Below are 24,554 nucleotides of genomic sequence, written 5' to 3'. Positions count from 1 at the left end.
TCTTCCCACAGTTAGTTAACACTGGAGGTCAGCGACCCTAAACATCTCTCCTCCCCTGCATCAGGGGTGGCAACGCGCTGGCAATCTGGGGCAGCCACCAAGCCACAGCACAGGGACTCACTTTAAACGCCTCCACAAGTGCAAGGCAGTCACTGTTACTGCTGCCAGAGAAGTTCACTTTGTTCCTGCACACAGAGAACAGAAGCGTCACTTGACAGCCTTCAGACAAAGTGACCCCCCCGCGGTTCAAATGTTAAATACCTATATCCATCAAGATGCTGCCGAAAAGGCATCAGGAAAAAATTCTTCAGTGAAAGAGCTGCAGCTAACAGAAAACACAGAGAAGGAAGACGTCAGAGGGCAGCTGCACGAACTGCTCGGGACTCCCCTTCCCCACGCACACTCACCGATGATGAGACACTCGTCCAGGCACCCAAACACATGTCCGAGCACTATGAGTTTGCCCAGATGCTGACTGACAGGGAGCTGGGCTAACACTCTTCCCAAGAAGGTCAATTCACCATCGTGGGGGTTTTCATCTTCTCTCTGCCCGCTAACTGCAAGTGCTCCCACCTATGTAAAATAAATTAGTGCTCTTAGTAAGCACCAATTCATTCACACTCTGCTCATCCTTAAAGCAGAGAGTGCAAAACAGGAAACAGGAAATAAAGACCAAATTTTGATGAATAATATTGTAAAAAACACTAAAGTCAACTTATGCAAGGTTGATGTCACCACACCTATATAAAAAATTCTTTTAAGACAGGGTCTCACTGTGTAGTTCAGGCTGGCCTTGAACTCGCTTATATAGCTCAGGCTGGCCTCCAACTCTTGGCACTCCTCCTGACTCAGCCTTCCGAGTGCTGGGATTATAGGTGTGCCCAGCCCACCAAAATATTTTTAATTTGCTCTTCTAACTTTTCCTGTTTTACTGTTTTGTAAAAAGTATGATATTGGGAAGCAACAGGAGGTTGGCAAATGTTCTCTTAGCTCACAATTTAACACAGCACGCACAGTGGTAAATAATGACTCACAGCCACACCATATGGTCCCTCACCATGAAAACTTAAACTAGGCAATAAAAACTCTCCTTGACAGAGTGTACTTCACAAATCCAGGCAGGTTTCTGAGGAGACACCAGGGCCCCTGACTTCCAGGGTTGGAAGCAGAATGCCCACAGCCCAGCAGTGTGTGGACTAAGACACAGCTGGTCCTATGCCCAGGGCTGCGCGTTGGAGGAGCACAGCGCGAGTCAGGAGTGGACCATGGAGTCCAACGCAGGAAGAGCAGGGTCTGCGCCATGGGGGTGGGGAGCTAGGACGAAGAGGAGGCGTGGAGCCAGAGGGAGAGTGAGGCCAGACTGACGGGACAGCAGTGACAGCACATGTCAGGCAAGGGCACGTGACAAGGGAGGAGAGAGTGGTCATAGCAAGACCCAAATCAGAGCCGGTTTCAACAACAGACATGGGGCCAGAAGGCCTCCCTCAGCCAAACACATGCTGACAATTTACAGCAGCCAAAATACCTCAAAGATTACGAAATTTAGGTTCCCCTACTAAAAATAATCTTGCCTTTTCCCACCATTAATGAATTCTCGACAGCCCTACCTCCTTCAGTAGAAGGATGGTGCGCTCGATGTCACTCAGACTAGGCGGGGAAAGGGCAGTTGCCAGCAAGGCTCTTGGCTCACCCATGTCAAGCAGCTTCACTTTCAACACTGTGCTTCCTAACGGGCAGCGCTGAGGAGAACAAAACCAGTTTAGAGGTAAGAAGAGAACAAAGTTAACCCATTGACACGGCTGGTACTCTAGACAGGAAGAGCAGAAGAGAGGAGAAGCAAAGAAAAACAGGTCGAGAAAGGTGAGAGAGAAGGAGACAGAGTCAGGAAGAGAAAGAAGGAAGAAAAAAGACAAGGGAGAGAAGCAAGAAAGAGAAAGAGGGAGAGAAAGAAAAAAGAAGAAAGCTGACCTACAATTATTCATTACAAAAGGTAAGGGGAACAGCAGCATTGAAGGACAGTGCCCTCTTACGGAAGAATGCAAGACGGGGAGGTCTGTGCTTAGTACTCGGTAAGCCAGCACTGTGATTAGGGACAAGCTCAGTCTGTGACCTTTCAGTGGAGATCAAACTGACGTGCCATTAAAGTTATACTAAACTGTTCAGTAAACTGCTTATCCATAAAATATTAACTTTGACAACGACCGAAGCACATTACCAACATCTCTGGCACGACATAATCAGGGATGCACTTCTCCCAGAAATCCCGAGGCACCAGTCTGTAACAGTAGCCTTTGGACACTCGTCCAGCACGGCCTGCAAATGAGAGATACTCAGCACCACTCGACATGGATCACCTGAGTGTGAAGGGTCAGATAAGACCAGCTATTAAACAGTAACTAGGAAAGCAGCATTACCTTCTACACATTTAGTTAGCATACATATTAGTAAGTTATTCTAAATTTATTCAAGTAAGATTATCCTGAAAAGAATAAGTTAATATAAGATTGAGTTCGGACTTCTACTCAGTGATCAACATTATAAAATCCAACGTGTATTTCTGTTTGTTTGTTTGTTTGAGATAGGGCCTTGCTATGTAGTTCAGGCCGGCCTTGAACTCACTATGTAGCCAATGCTCACCTCCAACTCACAGCAACCTTCCTGCCTCAGCCTCCAGAGCACTGGTATTAAAGGCATGTGCCACCATACTCAGCTCTAATACATGTTATATTAAAAAAAAAAATCAAAAAACAAAAAAAACTTGAGCCAATTATGGCAGCACAGGCCTGTAATTCCAACACTTGGGAGGCTAAAGCAGGAGGATGACAAACTCAAGACCAGTCTGGGCAACTTAGCAAGACCCTTTCTCAAAAACTAAAAATGGGCTGGGGGTGTAACTCAGAGCAATGGTACTAGATTCAATCCCCAATACCAGAAGAAAAAACACCCCAAAAAGCAGAAGGGATAGAAGGAGGGAGGAAGAGGGAGAAGGGGAGAGAGAGAGAGAGAGAGGAAAACGGCCTCATGCATTAGAAAAGACAATACTCTAAGTATCACATTTCCTGTGAATATACAGGCTCCTACTACTGTAGTAATAAACAGAAGGCACACCGCTGATGACAAAGGTTACAGCTCATCCAGAGGCGATGCATGTGCACTGGCCCGAGACAGAAGGGGCTGCTCCGCCTGTCTGTCCTAACATCTCTGCAGAAGTGCCCTTCAGGATGGCTGCTCCACACTACATGACTGCAGAAATACACGCAAGAGCTCAGAACCAAGCTCACAGAGTTCATGCCACAAACCAAACAAAATGTTCTGAGGAATTGGGGGTGGGGGCTCAATTAACATACAGCTTTCAAAAATAGGGTTGCCCAGGGAACCCTCCTTCCCCACTGTGAGGCTGGAAAAGACTGAGGTGGAAGGACTTCCTCCTCCACACCCTCCCAGCACTACCTGCAAGTAACAGTAGGTTTAAGTAGAAGATCCCAAGGTATCTACAAAAACCCCCCTACAACTAATTAATGAACTCAGCAAAGTCAAATCCTCCTAGAACTAATTAATGAACTCCACAAAGTGGTAAGATAGAAGACCAATAGCCAGGAGGCAACATCCCTCTGGAGGAAGCATCCCAGGTACCAGGCAACCAGAATCACTCTCATAGTCCAAATTCCACCAAAGCTATTCAAACTAGCTGTATCCATCACAAAATACCTAACATCAGCGACTTAAAGAAGAGCTTTAATTTGGCTCCTGGTCCAACTCAAGAGGAGAGGTTTAACTTGGCTCACGGTCAGGGGACTCAGTCCATGTCTGGACAGTTCCAGAGGAAAACAACACGGCAAAGGAAAGCTGCTTACCTCACAGCAGCCAGGAAGCAGAGCACAGAGGGGAGAGGCAGGAGACATTCCCCAAAGGCATACGTCTAGCGTCACGTCCCTTCCAGTCGGACCCTTCCTGCTAACAGCACATTAGCTAGGAGCTCCTCACGGACCCACTCACCCTCTAAACACCCTCCTCTGAGACCTCAGGCAGGAGACTCCAGCCCTAAGCTGCAGCACTAGCCAGCCCTAAGCCATCTGCCCTCTGTGCCTCCCCTCTTCCGCAGGAGTCCTAAAGGAGGTCACAACCTTGACCTAACCCTCTCTTCCTGGCCCCTGGCCACCCACAGTCTCTTTCAGGTGCCCTCACATAGTCGTCAGGCTTTCTGTCTCTGCCTCCACGTACAGTGAACTTCATGTTCTGAGTCCCTCCTGTGTCTCTTGCTGTCTCCTCACCAACCACCTCACGAAAGAACACAGACGTAACAGAAGGGAGGTGCTGGGTGCAGAGCCACTAGACACCCACAAGCAGAGAAACAAATCCTGAATCTGAAGTTCACACCATATTATACAATTTACGGAAGTGGAGACTGATGCAAAACAGATCCTGGATCTAAGTGAAAACTATGAAACTACAGTAAGAACCTCAAGAGAACTGGGCACAGTAGTGCACAGCTGTAATCCCAGCTACTTGAGAGAGGAGGATTGCAAATTCACAGTCAACCTGGGCAACTAAGCAAGACCCTGTTTGAAAATTTTTAAATATTTTTTAAATGGCTGGGGAGGTAACTCAGTGGTAGAGCACTAGCCTAGCATGCGCAAAGCCCTGGGTTCAACTCCCAGTGTAAGAAAAAAAGAGAAAGAGGAGGGGACACAAGGGAAAACTGTAGAATTCAGAGCCACAGAGAAGTACAGGAATAGTACAAGGCAGGCCCTTCCCAGCAGTGCAAGGGTTCTGTATCCGAATCACACACACCTACACACACACCAGTGTGTGTGCAAGTAAATGAGGCCTGCAATCCAGTGGCACTGTGCAAGTGTCTACGTACACTTAAAACACTCCAGGAGGGAGCTGGAAGAGATGGAGGAAGGACTCAAGGGATTCTACACTGTTTCTGTCACTTCCCATAAAGGAAAAACTATAAAATATTTTCTAACTATAAAAATTTTAAACATACAAAAAGGATAATCCCAAAACTGATGCCATAACATTACTTTTAATGTTTTTGCATATTTATTCCTAGTTGTTTTTTTTAAGCATAGTTTTTCAGGGGATCAGGGTCAGGGCAACAGATTAGACATGGTGGGATGACCATAGCTTAATGTTCTTTTCCCATCTGTGTAACAACACCTGGCTCCAGCCCTTCGCAGTGATGAGACACTCTCCATGGCCGGGTTGGAGCAGCGCCCACCAGCTCTGGACAGCGCTGTTCAGGAGAGGCAACACAGCAAGGTGGTCAAGGATGAGGACTGAAGCAGATTTCTGGCCAAATCTCGGTCCCACCACTCTACATTGCCCAGTCTACCCTGGGCAATGACTATTTCCCTGCATCTCAGAAGGCAGAATTAATAAAGATGCTACATACTGACCTCTTGCTTGTTATGAGGACTAAGTGAGGAAATGAACCACTGAGAATACAGTCTGCTGTCCTGTAAGCACTTCTACACATTGCTTTATTTTTTATACAGCAGCTCTATTTCCCAAGAGGCACACTTGGAGTGGTCTTTCATCTGCCCTCCACAAGGTCCTCTAAGAAAACACAACCACTTCTCAGCACATTCCCAGACGCTGTGATGCCGCGGAGCAGCGCTCTATCCCCACCTAGCACGTCATGAACACACCGCGGCCTAAGCACTCCACCCGCAACCAACTCCACCATTCAACTCCGCCAGGCAGCACATGCAGATGACACAGCAAGCACTGAGTCCCTGCAAAACCCATTTAGGAAAAACACCCTAGAATCACCAAACTTGGAGGAAGTCAGAAGAAGGCTTGTCAAAATTTAATGAAGTGATGCATTTGGCTTCCTATCTATGCACCAAAAAATGTAAATCTCACTAAGAAACAAGAGTGCTAAGATGAGAGCACATCTGTCCCTTACACCCAGGGAAGCCATAATACGCTGGAAGAGGAAACACAGAGCTATAGGACACTCTGACAACAGGAGATGTTGACGTAAATTTAAAACTGGCCCTAATAAAGCACACAAGTTAGAGTAGAAGTACAAAGCCAAAGCTTTTAGACACTACCTGTGCCCTATGCCACCTGCAAGTCCTCAGTGTGCTTCCCCACAGGTGCCTTACCTTTCCTCTGGTTACAGTTGGTCTTAGAGGCCCAGCTCAATCGCAGACTCTGATAATTGGTATCTTCATCACAAACCAGGGTTCTAGTCAGACAAAAATCTATAACTGTCATTTGGAAAAAAGGAATGTAAACATCATGCTAACGCCACATGACTGTTGTATAATAAATCACAAAGCACAGTGATTCAGTAAGATGACACGAGCTCACAGGTGTGGGAACCGTGTGCACGCAGGAACCTCTAGGCATGTGCTTGCATCACTACTGCCCAGAACAGGGAGGCCACAGTCTCTTTCTTGCTAAACACTGGGCATCTCTGGGCACAAAGAATACACAACCCCTAATGTACCCTAAGAAGGGCCTACCAGGAGGCCCAAATCCAAAATTTGTGGTTACCCAAAAAATCTATCATTACCGCAGAAATAGAGAAAAGCAACTAACGCCTTGGGCTGCCAGGATACAAATTCTGTGTCTATGTGTCTGCCTCTCTCTGCCTGTGTCTGTGTGTGCATGGATAGGACAATGCACAGGGTCTCTGTGCTCCAGGATCCTCAGCTGTCAGGCACAGGTACACAGCTCTCTGTCCTCTACCCTCATGGCTCCTCCTCGGATTGTGCCAGTGATACACTGTGCCGCCCCAGTCCCAGCTCCCTGGCCCTCTCACAACACTAGTCCTCACCTAATTTCTGGAGATTTCACGCCCCATGAAAACACTGCCAGCTACATTCAGCTTCCTATGCCTCTACTCCAACACCCTTGCCTTCCACTTCCTCCTACCATCCCTCCATCCAAACAGCACTCCCGACCCCACCACAGTGTCACTCAAGTTCCCTCTGGGAGCTAGAACTCCTCCTCCCTTAACCCCACTCTTGGTACTCCATCCTCGCCATCCTCCCCCTGGGACATAATGATGTCCATTTGTCACCTGCCTCTCAGCCCCACCCGGCTTCCCTCCTAGCCACCGCAGCCCAAGTCCAGGGACATGGTGCATGTTGCCCAGTGTCCCTGCTGCCCCCACTCTGCTCTGGCATCTGACAACTCTTCTCCCAGCTGTGCAGTCTATACAGCCTTTGGGGTGACAAGGGGGAGACACAACTGGCCCCTCCTTGTTGGCAGCTCACCCACCTGTCTGTCTGCTGCTGGAGCTTCTTGCTCTCTCTGCCTTCTCTCCACTGGGGGCCTGCTGGCTCACCTGGCAGGCACAGGCACCTCCAGGGCCACCATGACCCAGAGCCTTTACCTAATCACCATGAGTTCGCACCCAGGTTATCAGAGGCCCTGCTCTCCTCTTTCTCTCCTTTGCCTCAGTGCAGTCCATCGCCAGAGCGATGCTGTATCATTTTTAGGTTACATGACAACCCTTCTCAAACCTGAAGGGCTCAGGATGGCGTTCTGGCACAGGGCCGCCTGGGCCCTCGAACCCTGGACTCTCCAACCCTTCCCGCCCTGGCTTGCGCTCCTCTCCTCACCAACTGAGGCTCCAGCCGTCCTCTCTGCAGGCAGGCTTGTCCACTCTGTTCCTCCACCTCAACTCCTCCTCGGAGACCCATGCCTCCTTCCCTGCCCTCCTGCAGGACCTGGCTCCGTGCCTGTCTGGGGGAAGCTCTCCTGGCCACGCCAGTTCTGGTGTCACAGCTTTCCCAGCACTCCCCACACGCCTCTCCTGCCCTCCCTCCACTTGTATCCACCACCACCGCATTTACTCATGGCTGACCTCGCCACATTCCCTTACCTTGCCAACACCTGTCCCTGGATATATCATGAGAACAAAGACCTGGCCCTTTTATCTCTGCAATTTCCTCACTAGCTCGTCCTCCCTGGTTCAGCAGCTCTGCCCTCCCGCCATTGTAAACCTGTTCCCTGGGTCTGAAACACATTTCTCATGGCTCACTGCCTTTTCCTTCCCCTTTCAGTGCTGGGGACAGTGCCCAGGGCCTCACACAAGGCAGGGAAGTGCTCCACTGCTGAGCTACACCCTAGCCCTTTCATTAAAATCTGGAGACAGACTCTCATAAAGATGCCCAAGCTGACCTTGAACTTGTGATTCTCTTGCCTCGGCCTCCTGAACACTGCACATACGGGTGCATGCCACCGCACCCAGCACCCAGCTCACTTCCTCAACTCAGGTCTTCGTTCAAATGTCACCTCCTCAAAGCTGTATTCCCATATCACGCTAAGTAAAAACTCATTTTCCTCTATGTCAACCCTTTCCCTGGTTTTTTCCTATTTAACATTTATCTGCCTGAGACTATCTTTGTTAGTACCATCTGTCTCTGTCATCTGTCTCTCCCACTGGAATGTGGTCACCATGAGTATGGGGACTTTGTCCTACTCGAACCCACACTCCTAGCCACATGTGTCCAGCTTTCAACAGACTAGTGAATTCAGGAGACTCATCAGTGGAGTGACCTCGGTTCTCACGGACACATATTCAGAGGACGAGATGGTGTAGTGCTGGGCTCTGAAGCCTGCATGGTACCCCTCTAAACCACCTTCAGGAAGAGAGATGACCTGGGCTCCTCCCCAACACCTGCCTCCCAGCCATGGAACTGCACAGCCCCGAAGCTCTGCTTGCTACAAGGCCCCTAGAAAGGCCTTCAACCTGCATCCCCACTGCAAGTGAAGTGGTGCTCAGAGGAGCCAGTGCTGCATTGACAGGGTTCTCCAGTCTCTCCTCCAGCACAGGGGCTGCAAGGGAGGGGACAATTCCCAATGCCATGTCATGGGGAAGCAGCTGCAAAGGACCTTACCATACTTAACATCTGGAACGGTGACAGAACTCTCCGCAATGTTGGTGGACAGGATGATCTGACAAATATCAAAGAAAAGAAGCTGACATCACTCATCAGTTCTGGATAACAATAGGCAGAGTTAAAAGAAAACAAAAAACTCAATCTTGAAAATTATTTAAGTTTCTTAGTGTAAATACCAGCCTCGGCTCCATAAGTAAGTTCAAGGCCAGCCTGCAGTACACAGCGAGACACTGTCTCCAAAAAAAAACAAAAAAAAAAACAAAAAAACCAATACTCTGAATTAAGAAGATAGAAAGAATCTTACCTTTTAGCAAACCAATTTATAAAACAAAACAAGTAACAGCCAGTTCATCAGCAAGAATTTGGGTAAGACATCACCTGTCCTCACGATACTGAGAGAGAAGCATCTCTCCTAGACACAGTCTCCAAGGAAAATTAGTAACACGTCTAGAACTGGTCTTCCCACATTTCTTACCTTTCTGTACCCTGGGACTGGACTTAAAAATATATTATTTTGTTCTTCTAAAGTCACACTGGAATGGAGTGGATAGACTTGTAACCTAAGAAACAAATTACTAAAGTAAAAATCACATAATACATGAGATATAAAAAACAAGTAACTATTCATTAAGATAATTACATTACATAAAACAAACAATATAACAGTCAAAGCAACAATAAGGCTGTATCATTTTAGGCACACCTTTTGTGAACCATGTTTGTGAGAAGCCCGTGCATATAGTTGATTTCACCTATACCTGTAGGGAAAAAAGAAGGAGGGGAAAAAATTTTGTATTTATTGCTAAAAACCAACTTTTAAGTTAAAATGACATCTTTTTCCAAGAATGCCCCATCAATTCATTGTATCTGACTTTTTTATCCTTTTTGCCTAAGTATATCAGAATTATAAGTAAACATGCACAATGACATTAACTAGTAACTTAAAAATACAGAAAAGGTTGCTGGGCCTGGTGGCACATGCCTATAACCCCCCAGCACTTGGGAGGCTGAAGCAGGAGAATCACCATGAGTTTGAGGCCAGCCTGGGCTACAAAAGCAGTTCAAGGCCAGTCTGAACTGCAAAGTGAGACCCTGTCTCAAACCTTCCCCCCAGAAAAATAGTATTAAAAAATACAGAAAAAGTCATATTCCTCCAGTGCTTTCCTTTCTGCAGCAGTGATTATACACAGATGCTGGATGTATACGTAGTTTTACTTTCTTTTTTTTCCTCAAATTTTCCAAATTTTTTACAATGAGCTTGTAAAATCTTCTTAACCAAACAACAGTATTTTGGGACTGGAAGTGTAATTCAGTGGTAAACTGTTTACTTGCTTAGCATACACAGGGAACTTGCATTCATTTATGTGGTTATAAATGTGAGGGAGGATTGGGGATATAGCTCTGTGGCACAGCACCTGCCTGGCAAGCGCAAGGTCCTCAGTTTGATTCCCGGTACCAAAAAAATTAGCCTGCTTTTTTTTCCATTTCTGAAAATATTACTTTGTGTTAAACTGTACTTCTTCAATTTTGAGAAAAATATACACACACATATATGTATGACTTTGCCATATAGACAGAGTCTGCCAAAAAGTATACATCAAGAAAAGAAAAACTTGTATAAACATTTTAATACTCAATTTACTGAGACACCGTGAGATTAATACGAGTTACACTTGGCCCGTACAATTACAAGAGGTGTTCAAAGTGGTGGCCAGTAGCTTCCAGACATTTATGATGGTGAAATGCTGAAGTGTGTATGCATGTTTTGGGCCTCCGCCTCCACCTCCGCCCCCCTTCCTTCCCCCTCTCTGGGTTCAACCCCTGGTATCAGGTCAGGGGAGGTGTTTATCTCTCACTTGAGGTACTGTTAAGTGAGTAACAACACGGCTCTGTGTTGGTGATTTTTTCCGTATAGTAACATTTTGCCCGTAGCAGTCATTTGACAAATATTTATGGAGACAAATGTGACTCTACCCAACTGCCAGCTAATGGCTATTTCCTACACAGATAAACACACCCATATTCTAAGGAAAAGCTGGCAGACCTGAAACTCACAGGTTTTCTCCCAAAATCACTGTTTCTCCCGATGTGTGCTTCTGCCCTCCATCACTATGAACACAAATGCTGATCTATTCTATACGCAAACTTCCAGCGGCAGAAGAGATCTGACCTGTCACCATGCTTCGCCAGACTATGCTACTTGATTTAAAGATCATTTTGAAAAAGTACAGTTCAACACAAATCAATCTTTTCAGAAAGACAAAAGAGACTATTTTTTCAAACAATAAGAAAGGAACTCAAAGATTAATCTGACTATTCCCATAGTATTACAACATGTTTTACTGTTACAAGTAAGCTTTAAAGCAGACTAATAACAATTACCTCACATTTATAACCATATAAATGAATGCAAATTTAACCAAGGTCAATGTCTTACTGAAAATTTGGAAGGTGGTAAAACTGCCTTTAAAAAGTTAAACTCTCAGCTGGATGTGGTGGTACACACCTATAATCCCAACACTCAGGAGGCTAAGGCAGGAGGATTACCGAGTTCAAGGCCACCCTGAGCTTTATGTGAATTCAAGGCCAGCCTGAACTATAGAGTGAGCCCCTGTCTCAAAGAACAACAAAAAAAAAAAACTTAAAAAAAGTTAAACTCTTCATTGTCAATAAGAAATCTCTTTAGCAATGTAAAAGTTATAGCAAGAAGTCAAACCAAAAGTCGCATCTGTCTACATTCTCAGTGTCTAAAAAGAAAAACCAGACGTGGAGAACACCACGTTTCCTAACTGGAGCCATGCAGATTGTTACAAATCTAGGTCGCGAGATTATGACGTTTGTACCTGGCAGAAACACCAACACACTGCTCCTCTCCGACACAAACTGGGCCTTTGATGTCTTGTTCCTGGCAAAATGTGAGATGCAGAAAAGTGAAAAAAGATACAACATCCACTCCTCTGCAAAAGCCCTGACCTGCTGGCTGTGACCCGAAAGTCTCTGCAGCTAATGCCCTGAAAAGTCCTTCACCACACAAAAGAGAGCCCAGGGGTTGTGCCCAGCCCCAGCAGCACCCAGAGGTCTGCATCTTGACCCTACCTGCTTACCTGTGGGACACCCTCGCTGCAGACTTTTTCCTGGATTTTCAGTTACTATAACCCAGGACCCCAGACAGCACACATTTAAAATAACTACCAACTGTTATCAGAGGCCAAATTATTATTAGAAAGCATTTTGTAGAAAGCATCCATTCATGGCCCCACTACTGCCCGTAATTTATTTCTATGTAAAATTAGAACTCTCAAGTTTTTGCACAGCAAGAGAAACTACCAACAGAGTGAAGAGACCCACAACGTGGGAAAAAATGTTTACCAAATGTTCCTCAGACAAAAGCTTACTATCAAGAACATATAAAGAACTAAAAAAAACCAGACCTCCCAAATTCAAAGACCCAGTCTAAAAGTGGGCATTGGAAATGAATATACACTTCTCAGATGAAGAAATACAAACAGCAAATAAATATATGAAAAAATGTACAACATCACTGGTCATTCGAGAGATTAAAACAACACTGAGATTCCATCTCACCCCAGAAAGAACAGCTATCATCAAGAAATCAACCAGCTGGAGGGGCTGTGGGGAAAAAGGAACCCTTCTCCACTGCTGGTGGGAGTGTAGACTGGTGCAACCACCATGGAAATCAGTGTGGACATTCCTCAAAAAACTAGGATTGGAGGTACCCATTTGACCCAGCTATCCCCCTTCTCTGTATTTTCCCAGAAGAATCAAAAACATCACACCACAGCAATATATGTGCACCCATGTTTACAGCAGCACAATTTGTAATAGCTGTATCTTGGAAACAACGCAAATGCCCATCAACCAAGGAATGGATAAAAAAATTGTGGTCTTTTTATATAATGGAGTATTACTCAGCCATAAAGAATGATAAACTGGAGACTTTTATAGGTGAATGGATGCAACTTGAGACCATACTTGTAAGTGAAATAAACCAGATGCGAATGTGTAAGCATCATATTGTCTCCCTAGTTTAGAAGATGAAAGAGTAAGTAAGATCCAAAATCTACAACAGATATTGTAAAATAGAAAGCAACTTCAAAAGGAAAGAGAAACTGGTGTGGGGAAATGGAAAAAGAAGGAACGGAAAAGCAAAAGGAAAAAGAAAAAACATATATATATATATATATATAAAATAGTCATACTACTAATTTCTCTCAGTTCATTGAAAAGATAGGTTTGTGCTAATATTGTTCGGACAATTAAATGCTGATATCTTGTACTCTGAGCAATTAATTTAAAGATAACAATATGCAATGTATTAACCATTGTTAACCTCCTATCATATTATTTTGGGCATTTTGGAGGGGTTTGTTTTGTTTTTTGTTTCTTTAAAATAAAAGTTAAATTAGAACTCTCCTGAGCCCCCCAGCAGGAGAGACAGACAAGAACCAAGTGAGCACCAAGGCCCTTCAGTGTGGCAATGAGACCATGAAAGCAGCACACAGTAGGAGGAGCCAGGGGAAGGGTCTGGGCAAAGTACCCGTTCAGAGGGGTGGTCGGGGAGGCCTCACTGAGGACGCCGTGGGAGCTAAGGAGGCAGCCAGAGCAAAGCCAAGGAAGAACAATCTGGCCTGTGCCTGGGAACAGTAACTGCAAAGGAGAACGCTGATAAGAGGTGGACTGTCAATGGCAACGCAGGTGGCTCAGCGTCCCGTGCTGCCTGCCTTGCTTCTCAGCCCCCTCTCTGAGCTACACCTGGCTCAGTCACAATGGTCAAAAGCACAGGTGTGGCTTGTAGACAGATCTGAATGGGATGCTAGCAACATCCAGCATGACAGCCCCACCCAGAGGTGTTGGAGAAGGGCCCACCCCTAGGGAGCAGGACACCAAGCAGCACAACACACTACTGCATGTGGGAGGAGACACAGCCATGAGGCAGGACTGTCCCAATCACTGAGGGGCGGGCCAGGCGGTCAGGGACTTGGAAACGACAAGGCTGGAATACTGATGACAAGGAATCTGAAAGACGGCATCAAGGACAAGCCTACCACAGGCACTCACTGCAAGGGAGACTTCTAATAGGCAGATGGACTGGAGCCATGTGACTATTAGTCAGCTTCCTCCAGTTCCCAGGGGCTGCACAATGCAAAGTGGCAGGACAGCAATATGTCGGCATACACAGACTCAACAACATGTACTTTCTTTGACCAAGGCTGAGAGTGGCCACTGCTGTGAATTCTGAAAGCAACAGGAGAAAGATGACTGCATACATACAAAGCAGCCCCAGTAAGAATAAGCCACCTTCACAGGGGAAGAACAGACTCCAGAAAGCAGGAGCATGGCACGATCAAAGTGCTCAAGACAGGCCGTCGACAAGGACGCCTGCTCGGCCCAGCTATGCTTTGCTAGTGAAGGAAAACAGAGACTTTCCCAGATGTACATAAACTGTCGGTCTGGCTGTTCCCCTGCCTACGATGATTAAGTTGATAAAGACATAAATAAGTCTGATACTGGCAAAACAATTTTTTAAGAAAAGTATAAAGGAGGAGGGGGAAAAAAATTGAGATGTACTATGTATATACCAATTCCCCACAATGAATATAATCACTATGCACTATAAATACGCACTAATAAAAATTAAAGATTAAAAAGAAACAAGCTTTGAGAAGAGTACTGAAAAAGAAATTAAAAATACATAATGAACCTCCCAAATAAATAAATAAAGAGAAAATTAAGAGACAAACAACAGAAAAAGTAGAGAAAAAAGATATTTTAATCCATCAGGGCCAATGTATTTAAAGGTGTACTTTGATTTAATATAACTCTGGTATATGTTCTGTATATTTTTGGCCTATTAACTGGCTGTGTTTATTATAATTAACTTGACAAAGACATATAAAATAAATCTGATGATAGTAAAAAAAAGAAAAAAATTTTTAAAAATCAGGTAGAGGAGAAGGGGAAAAGACAGAATTGAAATGTGCTACGCACATGTACCAGCTCCCCACAAGGAATGTAATCATTATGTACTGTTAATGGGGATTAACAAATTTTTTAAAGGAAGAAAAAAATAAGGACAGAGTAATAAGGAAATTCATGGTTTTGTTTTGTTTGGTTTGTTTTTTTTGAGATAGGGTCTCCCTATATAGTCAGGCTGGCCTTGAACTCACTATATAGCCTAGGCTGGCCTCAAATTCATGGCAATTCTGCTGCCTCAGCCTCTGGGGTCCTGGAATTACAAACATGTGCCTCCATACCCCATCTTTGTTTTGTTTTTTGAGATAAAGTTTCACTATGTAGTTCAGGCCAACCTTGAACTCATACGTAGCTCAAGCTGGCCGTGAACTCATAGTGATCCTCCTCCTCAGCCTCCTGAGTACTAGGAGTGTATTCCAATTCACCTGGCAGTAAGAGGAAAATGCTTTATAGCATAATCTCAGCATAAATGCAAAATAAAATGAGAACAATGGACTCAGACAAGATCATCAATGGGTGTTAAAGCTACCAGAGGAAGGTTGCTGGCCAGCAAAAGACACCACTATTGAGACTCAGAAAGCCTTCTGGAACCCCAACAAGATAAATGAAAAGGAATCCACACCTACTCTCAGCAATGAGGCTGTGAAAGGCAGACTTACCCAGGATGGGCAATTAGACCAGAGGGGTACTTCTCACTACAATAACAGAAGCCGGAAGATTACAGGAAAATATCATCAAAATATAGAATGAACAATCAAAATACGTGCACTCTGCTATCTCATAGTAAGTCATGGCTCAATAATGTTATTTAAGTAAAATTAGAAAAAGGGTAAAGATAAGGAAAGCAGTACACAGCAATTTAGAATTTTATACAGACTGAGCATCTCTATCCTTAAAATCTGAAATGCCCCAAAATCCAGAATTCTGCTATCAGTGTCAAAAACTTTAGATTTTGGAGCATTTCAGATTTGGAGTTTTCAGATTATGGATGTTCAGCCAGAAAATTTATGCAAATATTTCAAAATCTGAAACACTTCTTACTCCAAGCATTTTAGATACTGGATGTTCAACCCATATCTAATAAAACTAAATTTCAAAAATGAGGTGAATGCATATGTTAAATAGCAAGATTACATGACTTTACAATGTTAAAGCATACTTCAAAGCATCATGCTTTATACAGCAAATATGTGTAATTCTATGTCATTTTAAAAATGTTTTAAGAATGAGCAAGATAAAGAAAATTTTAGCTATATAAAAACTGAAAACACTTTCCAACAGACTCTTCAACGAATGAAAGTGACCCAAGAAAGAAAGTCTAAATTTCATAACTAAGGACTTATTGGGGGAGTGTGGCTAAGGCCTATGAGAGAAAAGCCACCCCAGCAATCCAGTCCTGGTTTCCAGGAGGAGCGGGAATCTACATGGTGTTTGTTGTTCTTCCAATGTAAGTGCTACTTATCAGCCACAGAAAAATTAGTACAGTGAAGCTTCAATAACACAGAGTAATAGTTTCAAAATTATAGACTCTAGCCACCACTTACAACCTAAAACTGTCCTTCTGAAGGGAAAATACGTCCCAAGTTTCAAAGAACCAGCTAAAGCGATCAACGCCTGGAGGACAAAGGAAGCCTGCTGAGCATCAGGGATACACCATGCCAGCAAATAAAAGCAAAGCAAAGCAAAGCAGGCTTCCGACGGTTTCCACTAGTGTAGGAAGGGTTCCTGAGGAGCAATGTGACAGTGATCTGTGTGGAAAAGCTATTCCACCTCCACGCTACAGATCTAGCCTTTAATCCTAAAACTCATTCAGCATGACTGACTACTTTAAGCAGAAATTTCCAGTAAAACCCTTCCAAAACACTAGTCTGGTTTTCAAATACACACAATGGCCATTGAAAAGGTATCTGTAGTTGCATCTTCATACTGTGAAAACACTGACAAGTTTCAAGTGAGTGACAAGGGCCTCAAGTCACACACACATTGAAGCACAGGCAAGAGCGTCTCTTACCCGTTCTCTTTTACCTCCAAGTCATCGAACATCTGAATGAGGGAGACAGCAACTTCGTAGATACCCTTCGTTATCGCTGGCTCCTCCAGGAGACAGGGAGAGAGCTGAAAGCGGTAAAAGAAAAACGTTGGGACACCCAAACAGGGTTAAAGAAGAAAGGGTGACTTTCCCCTTTGGTATACATCACTCTAACAAATATTCCAAACAGAAATAATACCATTTGTAGCAATCCTTGGCCACTGGCTACGGTTCAGGCACCTGACATGTATGGTGCTGTACTCAGAAATCACCTTTCCCAGTCACTGGAGCAGGGGTGGGGGGTCAGAGCCCAAAGACAGATGAAATGTTTGGCAACAAACCTATCCTAAAGGCACAAGATAAGCTGCACCCAAGGTCTGTAAAGCCATGGAGGTTTGGATGGACAGCCCACGCCCTTCTGCTCTGTCAAAGCCCTGCCTCCACCAGCCCTGTAGCCTTAACATCCCTGCCTGTGGGAAGGGCCAGGAAAGGCAGGATCACATCTCTACCATGTGTCATCAGAAACAACCACGTGATGAGGAAGTTTGATGGAGACCACTATGAAGCAACCCCAAGCAGGACTTAAATTAACCAATTGGCTTTTTATGTTCACTTGTAATCTCTCCAAAGCCTAGGCCGCTTGTCTGGAAGTGGGCACCAAGACTCATGGCCATTGTATGTATCTGAAAACCAGACTAGTGTTTTGGAAGTGTTTTACTGGAAATTTCTGCTTAAAGTAGTCAGTAAAATCTGTACTAAAACCTGTAGTGGCAGATGAAGCCAGAAATCCTCAAAGAATAAGAGATCACAGCTAAAGACACCTGGATCCGATCTCAACTAGATAAAGACTGTAGCCTCAGGCATCTCACTTCTGGGTGGATTAACTTAATCCTTATTAAGGATCAACTTAATATCTTACTTTGAGAAGTCCTTTAGTAATTCTGCCCTTCTTGAGTATTCCCCTCCCTTCTTCTGATAACCAAATAAATACGGGCCATCCAGAGAAGGTCTTGGTCTTAGCCCCAAGAGAATCTCAAATTCTGTGAGAGGGCTTCCTAGAGCCCTGAAATCATTCCATTTGCCTCTTTTTATTTAGCCTTCGCCATACACTCATTCAGGAGATTGTGGACCTGATCAGCCCATAATAACTGAGGGATATTATTAACCCGATAAGAGGTTGTCTGCCAAGGTTTAGGAGACCACTAGACTACTTTTAACTGTGTATTAAAACAGAGCCAAACCAGGGCCAGATGGCTTAAAATTTTGCCTCACTGCTTCTCCAGAGTGCTGGGCACTGACCACAGCCAGCCACAGCCCTAGGCAGGCGGAAACCATCACCGGCATACTCAGTTTTCCAAGAGCAAACACAGCAGCCATGTGTGCATCTCTACAGTACCCTCCAAGAAGCTACACCAGAAATCCAACACAATCCATCGAGAGCCTTTCTGAACTTTTTTCCAAGAGTAAGAGGGGTTGTTTGTTGAACATGTTACCGCTGGCCTTGAACCACTGGTGGTACATGCATGATTGTCCTATCAGGTGGCTTGCACCACTAGCGGTACAAACAGATCTAATCATTTTTATCAGTGTTTTTACTAATAACATTAATAAAAAGCAGCCCATTAATGCCTTTTTCAGCTTGGCACAGTGGCACGTGACTGTAATCCCACAGCACTCAGGAAGCTAAGGCAGGAGGATTGTTGCGAGTTTGACACCAGCCTGGGCTACAAAGTGAGCTCAAGGCCAGCCTGAACTGCATAGCAAGGCCCTGTCTCAAAAAGAAATCCCTTTCTCATCATTACAACTCTAGTGATATGACAAGTTCAATTTGTTTATTAATCACTTTGAAAAAGCATGGCTAATACACTCCTGATATACAAACCCTATCTTAAATAGTTCCACTTTATCCAAATAACCAATATTCACCATATCACAACTGTATAAAAAGAGGGAAAAGGTGTGTATTCCACAAACTCCAACAGGAGCAGCCAAACCCACCTACAAATAAGCCATGCAAAAGGCCTATCACTGACTCACAGTAACTCCACTGGGTTCTAGAACCTGAGCCCATTGCAGACTTTTTAAACACCCTGATAGGGCACCAAACACAACCCTGCCTTCTACACCAGCCCTGAAAAGAGGACAGAAGCATGGTGGTTATGGGCCTTGCTGTGTGCCAGGGCTGGAACAAACACAAAGACCCATATCTCTGCTTTCCCAGACTGACAGGTCCAAAGCAAGTGTAAGTGGGTGGGCCAGGAGACAGGATGCAGGAGTGTGTCCACCTACCCAGGCCACTCTGCACTCTCCCACTTGTGTTCGGCCACTGTGATTAAATCACAGTATTTCTGTCCTAAGCAGAGGCCCTAGAGCCCTCAACTTCTGCCTGCACAAGGACTTGGCTGGCCAGTGAATCTGAAAGTCAAGGAGGGACACACGCAAAAAGTGAGATAACAGGCCTTGCAGGCAGTGGGAAAAGAAATGGTGCTAGAAACAACTGGAACCCCATTTAAATGGACTACTTCTGAAAGATAAGAAGTAGACCCTATCAGGAGTGCAACAAGGTTGAGCTTCAGGGTGGAGGGGTATGGCCCCAAACGACACACAGCCAGTGGGGCTGCAGGATGCTCCACTTCTGGACCTGGCTATGAATGACAGAGAGCACCTCAGTTTCATTAGCGTGCACACTGAATTTCTACGTCCCTTTCTGCAATACCAACTCCCCACAATGAATGTAATTACTTACTGCAAGCAGGTACTGATGAAAATAAAAGATGAAAGCACATGGAAAGGGAAAAGCCAGAACTGGCCACAAAAAATGCAGGAGAGCACCAGGGGACCCAAGGAAGGCAAGTGCCAGCAGCCAGCAGCATCAGGTATGAGAGGCCGAGGAGGCCAAGGGCAGAGCTCTGCTGACGTAGCAAGAAGGCCATGGAGACCCCGGTAGCACAGTGTGAGCTGAGCACGGACAACAGAGCCACTCTGAGAGCCAGCGTGACCAGAGGTAGAGAAGCAGACACCATGAGTCCACACAAAGTTTTGGCAAAGATTTTGCAGAAAATCCCAGGGTCCAACGAGGGTGCTTTTGAAGATGAAAGAGACTCAGTTACATTTAAATGTGGACAACAAAGGGCAAGTAGAGGAGAAGATATTAAGGTATGAAGAGGGTGAACATGGATTAGTCAAGACCCCTTGGAAGCAGGGATGAGAAACATGGGCAGAAAGGCTGTGTCCACGGGATGGTTCCTCTCCGTTGTGGCCCCGTTTAGAGTGCAAAGGTAACATGACGGCAGGAGGAAAAGTACACAACTGGAACCTGAGCAAAGGTCCTCACTTCAAACACCACGTAAGAGAATCTATACAGAGCACCATTTTCATAAGCTTAAAAATAACACACAAGGACTGGAAGTGCAGCTCAGTGGTAGAGAACATGCTTAGTGTGGAGAAGGCCCTAGATCTGATCCCCAGAGCAAAAAAAATGTTTTATATGATTAAGTCTTTTGTATTCATTCACTGAAACACTTACTGTGTATCCCTCTCAGCTACCACAGACAGGATGTTTTATAAGTAATGCTAAATCCAGGTGCACTCCAGCCTGCTAAACATAACCCACCATGGGCCGGCAGGGGGGTCCCGGTCTGCCTTGAAGCTGGGCTGTGCCGACCACAGGGGCTCAGAGAGCAAAAGCCCAGGCGTGACCCACTCCTCAGCATTCCACAAGGAATCATCTGAATGCTTGTGGGCTCAGACACACAAAACAATATCCAAAAGAACTGATTAAACTTTAGCCAGCTGAAAGGAAGACTACTGAACTATCATCTCCCATTTGGTCAGAAAAACCAAATATTATAATTAAGTACTCCTCCTGCCCACCCAAATAGGGAGCACACTTGGTGACTTGTTTCTGAAGAGAACAGTATGGAAGGAGAGCACAGGTGACATTACTCTGGAGAAGCCTGGTAAACACAGCGCAGCCAGCAGCTCAAGGTTAAGGTGCCAGTGATAAGCCACGGTAGCGGTGTGTTCCCACGACAGCTGACGAAAATGGCACTTTATCCTGTGGTCTCTGGCCTAATCATGAGAAAGACACTGGTCAAATCCCAACAGAGGTGCACCCCATGAAACACCTGGGCAGGACTCCTCTGGACAGTCAAGGTCATCAAAAAGGAAAAAAGCCTGAGAAGTTGTCACAGCTGAGAGGAGATATTTTAAAGTGCTAAAAGTAACAAGATTATATTAGGTAAACAGGTGTTTACATAAAATTCTTTCCATTTTTCCGTTCTTTTGAAATAGTTATTTAAAAATTAGAGCCGTGATGGTGTGATGGTGCAAGCCTGTAATCCTAGCACTTGGAAGGCTGAGGCAGGAGGATCACTATGAGTTCGAGGCCAGCCTGCACTACATAGTAAGTTCAAGACCAGCCTGAACTACAGCAAGACCCTGTCTCAAAACAAAAACAAACAAAAAAGAGCCAAAAAAAAACCTCACATGAAGAAATGTTGTGTATTTCTTAAAAGAAAATGAGGGAAACTATATACCAATGTAAGGAGATGTGGAAATTAAGCGAAAAAGCAAGATGAGCACAGAATGCTGCCACGTCAGAGAAAGAGAGAAACAGCATACTCATACTCTCTGGACAGGCATAAAAACGAGCGCAAGGAATCATAAGAAACCAAACAGCGGCCTACTCTCGAGGGAAGGCTTCTGGGCTGACAACAGACAGGAGGAGGCAAGACCAAGTGGTTCTTCGTTTCGCTGTCTCTTTTCTCTTGCAGTGCTGAGTGTCAAACCTGGGCCTCGCACCTGCTAGGCAAGTCCTCCAGCACTGAGCTGGGCTCCCAGCAAAGGCAGGAAGAACTATCATATGAGCTTTGAGGTTCTGACTTCTGAGCTCTCAAAATGTGCCATCCATATGAAAGCAATTTTAAATCCACTGCAGCTTTTCATGTGTCCTACCAGTTCTTCAGTGTTACAGTACAAATCCTCCTCCTACACCTTACCCTAGAAAATGTAAGTTTAATCAAAACTGTATTGGAAATAAAATTACCTTCTCCCACTAAATAAATCTATAATCTGGTGCTGACCAAAACCCAACCTTTTCAGCTGAGTGTGGTGGTGCTCGCCTGTAATCCCAGCACTTGGGAGGCTGAGGCAGGAAGATTGTTGCAAGTTTGAGACCAGCATGGGCTACAAAGTGAGCTCAAGACCAGCCTGAATTGCATAGTGAGATCTTGTCTCAAAAAGACAAAAAAATCCAACATTTTCTTTTTCAATGACATGAAACCATCCCTAACATTTTCATAGGGATGTGCAGCATATTTATTGTGCTCACAGCTTATGACAATATACCTAGGCGTTTCTTCCTTTATTCCTCTCCAATCCCTTTCTCTTCCATCTCTCCACTCTAACTTCAAGTTCTAACAAGGATTTGCAGTCACAGATGGTAGTATACAGGTTTGTTTTAATGAAATACAAAATCCCACCCAATGTAACAAACAATGCATTCCAACATACCCCATTATGATAAATGTGCTCCAAGTCATTAAGATAGTACTCTTCAATCGAATGGGGCATGCCTTCCACTTCAAAAACATACGCAGGATTCATCTTGTTCTGAACAGGGACAGCAAAGTAGTCTGCAAACTCTTTACAGTTGATGGTAGCTGACATCAAGACTACCTATCAAGAAGAGAGACCATTCAAACACACAGACAATGTCAATGACGGTCACTGAAATGAAGCACTTAGAATCTCAGGCACATCTTCTGTATCATTCCGTATATTTAATAACTCTTCCAATTTCTAAATAGAATACCTTGAAATAAGCTCATGTATTATACAAATTACTACAGTTTAGAGAATGCTCAGAGATACCAACTTTTACTATTCTTAAATTATTTCAGCAAATCAGAAAACACATCCTTTAAGAACCTAAGTTATAATCATTTACCTAAAAAAATTTTGCAACAGGATATTAATTTAAAAAAAATAAGTTACTAAATAATGTGTTCCAGAAAAATGAGTAAGCCAAAAAAGAAAAAAAAAACAACAGATCTAGAAAACCTTGAATATACCCCAAGAAACCAGAGAAGTTCTAAGACAAGAGCTATGAAGCAGCCTGGTGATCCAGCCCAGACTTCAGCGAGACCAGACACGCTTAGGACTTCTGCCAAAAAGATAATATAAAATCAACACACAAAAGCCAATACAAGAATAACTGTACAACAATACCTGTACAACAACTATACAACAATAACTAACCTGCCAAAAAATAGGCCAGGGAAACAATTCCATTCACATTAGCTTCAAAAAATAAAAAATAAAATACCTAGCAGTCAACCTAACCAAGAAAACAAAAGACCTCTATAATGGAAATTACAGAACACTGAAATGGATAGGCCTCTCTTGTTTTGGATTGGTAGAACTAATATTATTAAAATGACATTGCTAAAAGCAATCTACAGATTCAATGTGATTCCTATTAAAATGCAAACAGCATTCTCATAGAACTTTTAAGAAAAAAAAAAAGCAATGATGTAGGCATCACCATACCTGATCTCAAATTATACTACAAAGCCATAGTAACAAAAACAATGTGATATTGGCACAAAAAAGACATGCAGTAAAATAAAAAGACATGTAACAAAATAGAACAGAAGCACAAAAGTAAACCCATGCACTTATAGCCACCTGACTTTTCATAAAAGACCCAAAAATATACACTGAGAAAAGACAGCCTCTTTAACAAACTGTGCTAGGAAAACTGGATATCCACATGTAGAAGACTGAAACTTGATCCCAACCTCTCACCCTGTACTAAAACCAAATCAAAATGGAGCAAAGACCTAGAAATAAGAGCAGGAACCTGCAACTGCTAGAGGGAAACAGTTGAAGCCATAAGCACAGGCGAAGACTTTTTGATGACTAGAACCCCAACAGAACAGGAAATAATGCCAAGAATCAACAAACTGACTACATCAAATTAAAAAGCTTCTGCACAGCAAAGGAAACAATCTAGAGTAAAGACACAATCTACAGAATTGGAGAAAAGTATTTCCAACCTACTCTTTTATCAATCTAGATGATTAGTATCTAGAAAATATAAAGAACTTAACACCAAAAAAAATCTAATCAATAAGTGGCCAAATGAACTGAACAGAGATGTCTCAAGAAATACAAGTGGCCAATAAAGAAGAACAAAATCATGTCATTGGCAGGAAAACAGACAGAACTAGAGACCACCACATGAAAAATACAAGCCAGTGTCCGAAAGTTAAACATTGCATGTTTTCTCTTATATAAGCTATCTATAAAGGAAGAAGTATGCAGGGGAGACAAAAGAAAACTAGAAGGTACACTTTTAGAGATAGGGGCAGGGCAGGAAGAGGAAAGAGAGAGGAGAGCAACAAGTATTAAAAAAAAGAATGAAAATAATCAAGCCAGGTGTGGTAGCACACACCTGTAATCCCAGCAATGGGGAGGCTGAGGCAGGAGGATCACTGCAAATTCGAGACTAGCCCAGGCTACAAAGTGAGCTCAAAGCCAGCCTGAACTGCATAATAAGACCTATCTAGGGCTGGGGATTTAGCTCAGCGGCAAAAGCGCCTGCCTGGCAAGCGCAAGGTCGTGAGTTCGGTTCCCGGTACCGGAGAAAAACCAAA

At 44.1% G+C, this 24,554-nt stretch overlaps 1 protein-coding gene across 4 annotated transcripts in view; it reads right to left on the bottom strand.

Moving 5' to 3' along the window:
* Window positions 1-24,554, bottom strand: part of Tdrd9 (tudor domain containing 9) — an 82,587-nt gene that overhangs the window by 27,489 nt on the left and 30,544 nt on the right. For 3 of the 4 annotated variants that reach the window (XM_005410819.1, XM_005410820.1, XM_005410821.1), the window contains exons 7-18: window positions 22,408-22,572; window positions 16,876-16,979; window positions 11,714-11,775; window positions 9,574-9,628; window positions 9,346-9,430; window positions 8,868-8,925; window positions 6,120-6,224; window positions 2,216-2,313; window positions 1,608-1,739; window positions 408-573; window positions 262-325; window positions 122-185 (exon numbers count right to left, since the gene is read on the bottom strand). In XM_005410819.1, the coding sequence (XP_005410876.1) occupies window positions 122-185; window positions 262-325; window positions 408-573; window positions 1,608-1,739; window positions 2,216-2,313; window positions 6,120-6,224; window positions 8,868-8,925; window positions 9,346-9,430; window positions 9,574-9,628; window positions 11,714-11,775; window positions 16,876-16,979; window positions 22,408-22,572 (1,158 nt within the window). The remainder of the gene's footprint in view (window positions 1-121; window positions 186-261; window positions 326-407; window positions 574-1,607; window positions 1,740-2,215; window positions 2,314-6,119; window positions 6,225-8,867; window positions 8,926-9,345; window positions 9,431-9,573; window positions 9,629-11,713; window positions 11,776-16,875; window positions 16,980-22,407; window positions 22,573-24,554) is intronic. The other variant, XM_013507899.1, reaches the window with a different exon arrangement.

The sequence above is a fragment of the Chinchilla lanigera genome, unplaced genomic scaffold (assembly GCF_000276665.1).
Source record: "Chinchilla lanigera isolate Chin_1 unplaced genomic scaffold, ChiLan1.0 scaffold00137, whole genome shotgun sequence".
Lineage (NCBI taxonomy): Eukaryota > Metazoa > Chordata > Mammalia > Rodentia > Chinchillidae > Chinchilla > Chinchilla lanigera.
The sequence above is the reverse complement of the archived record's forward strand: the minus strand, read 5'-3'. Positions and strand labels throughout refer to the sequence as shown.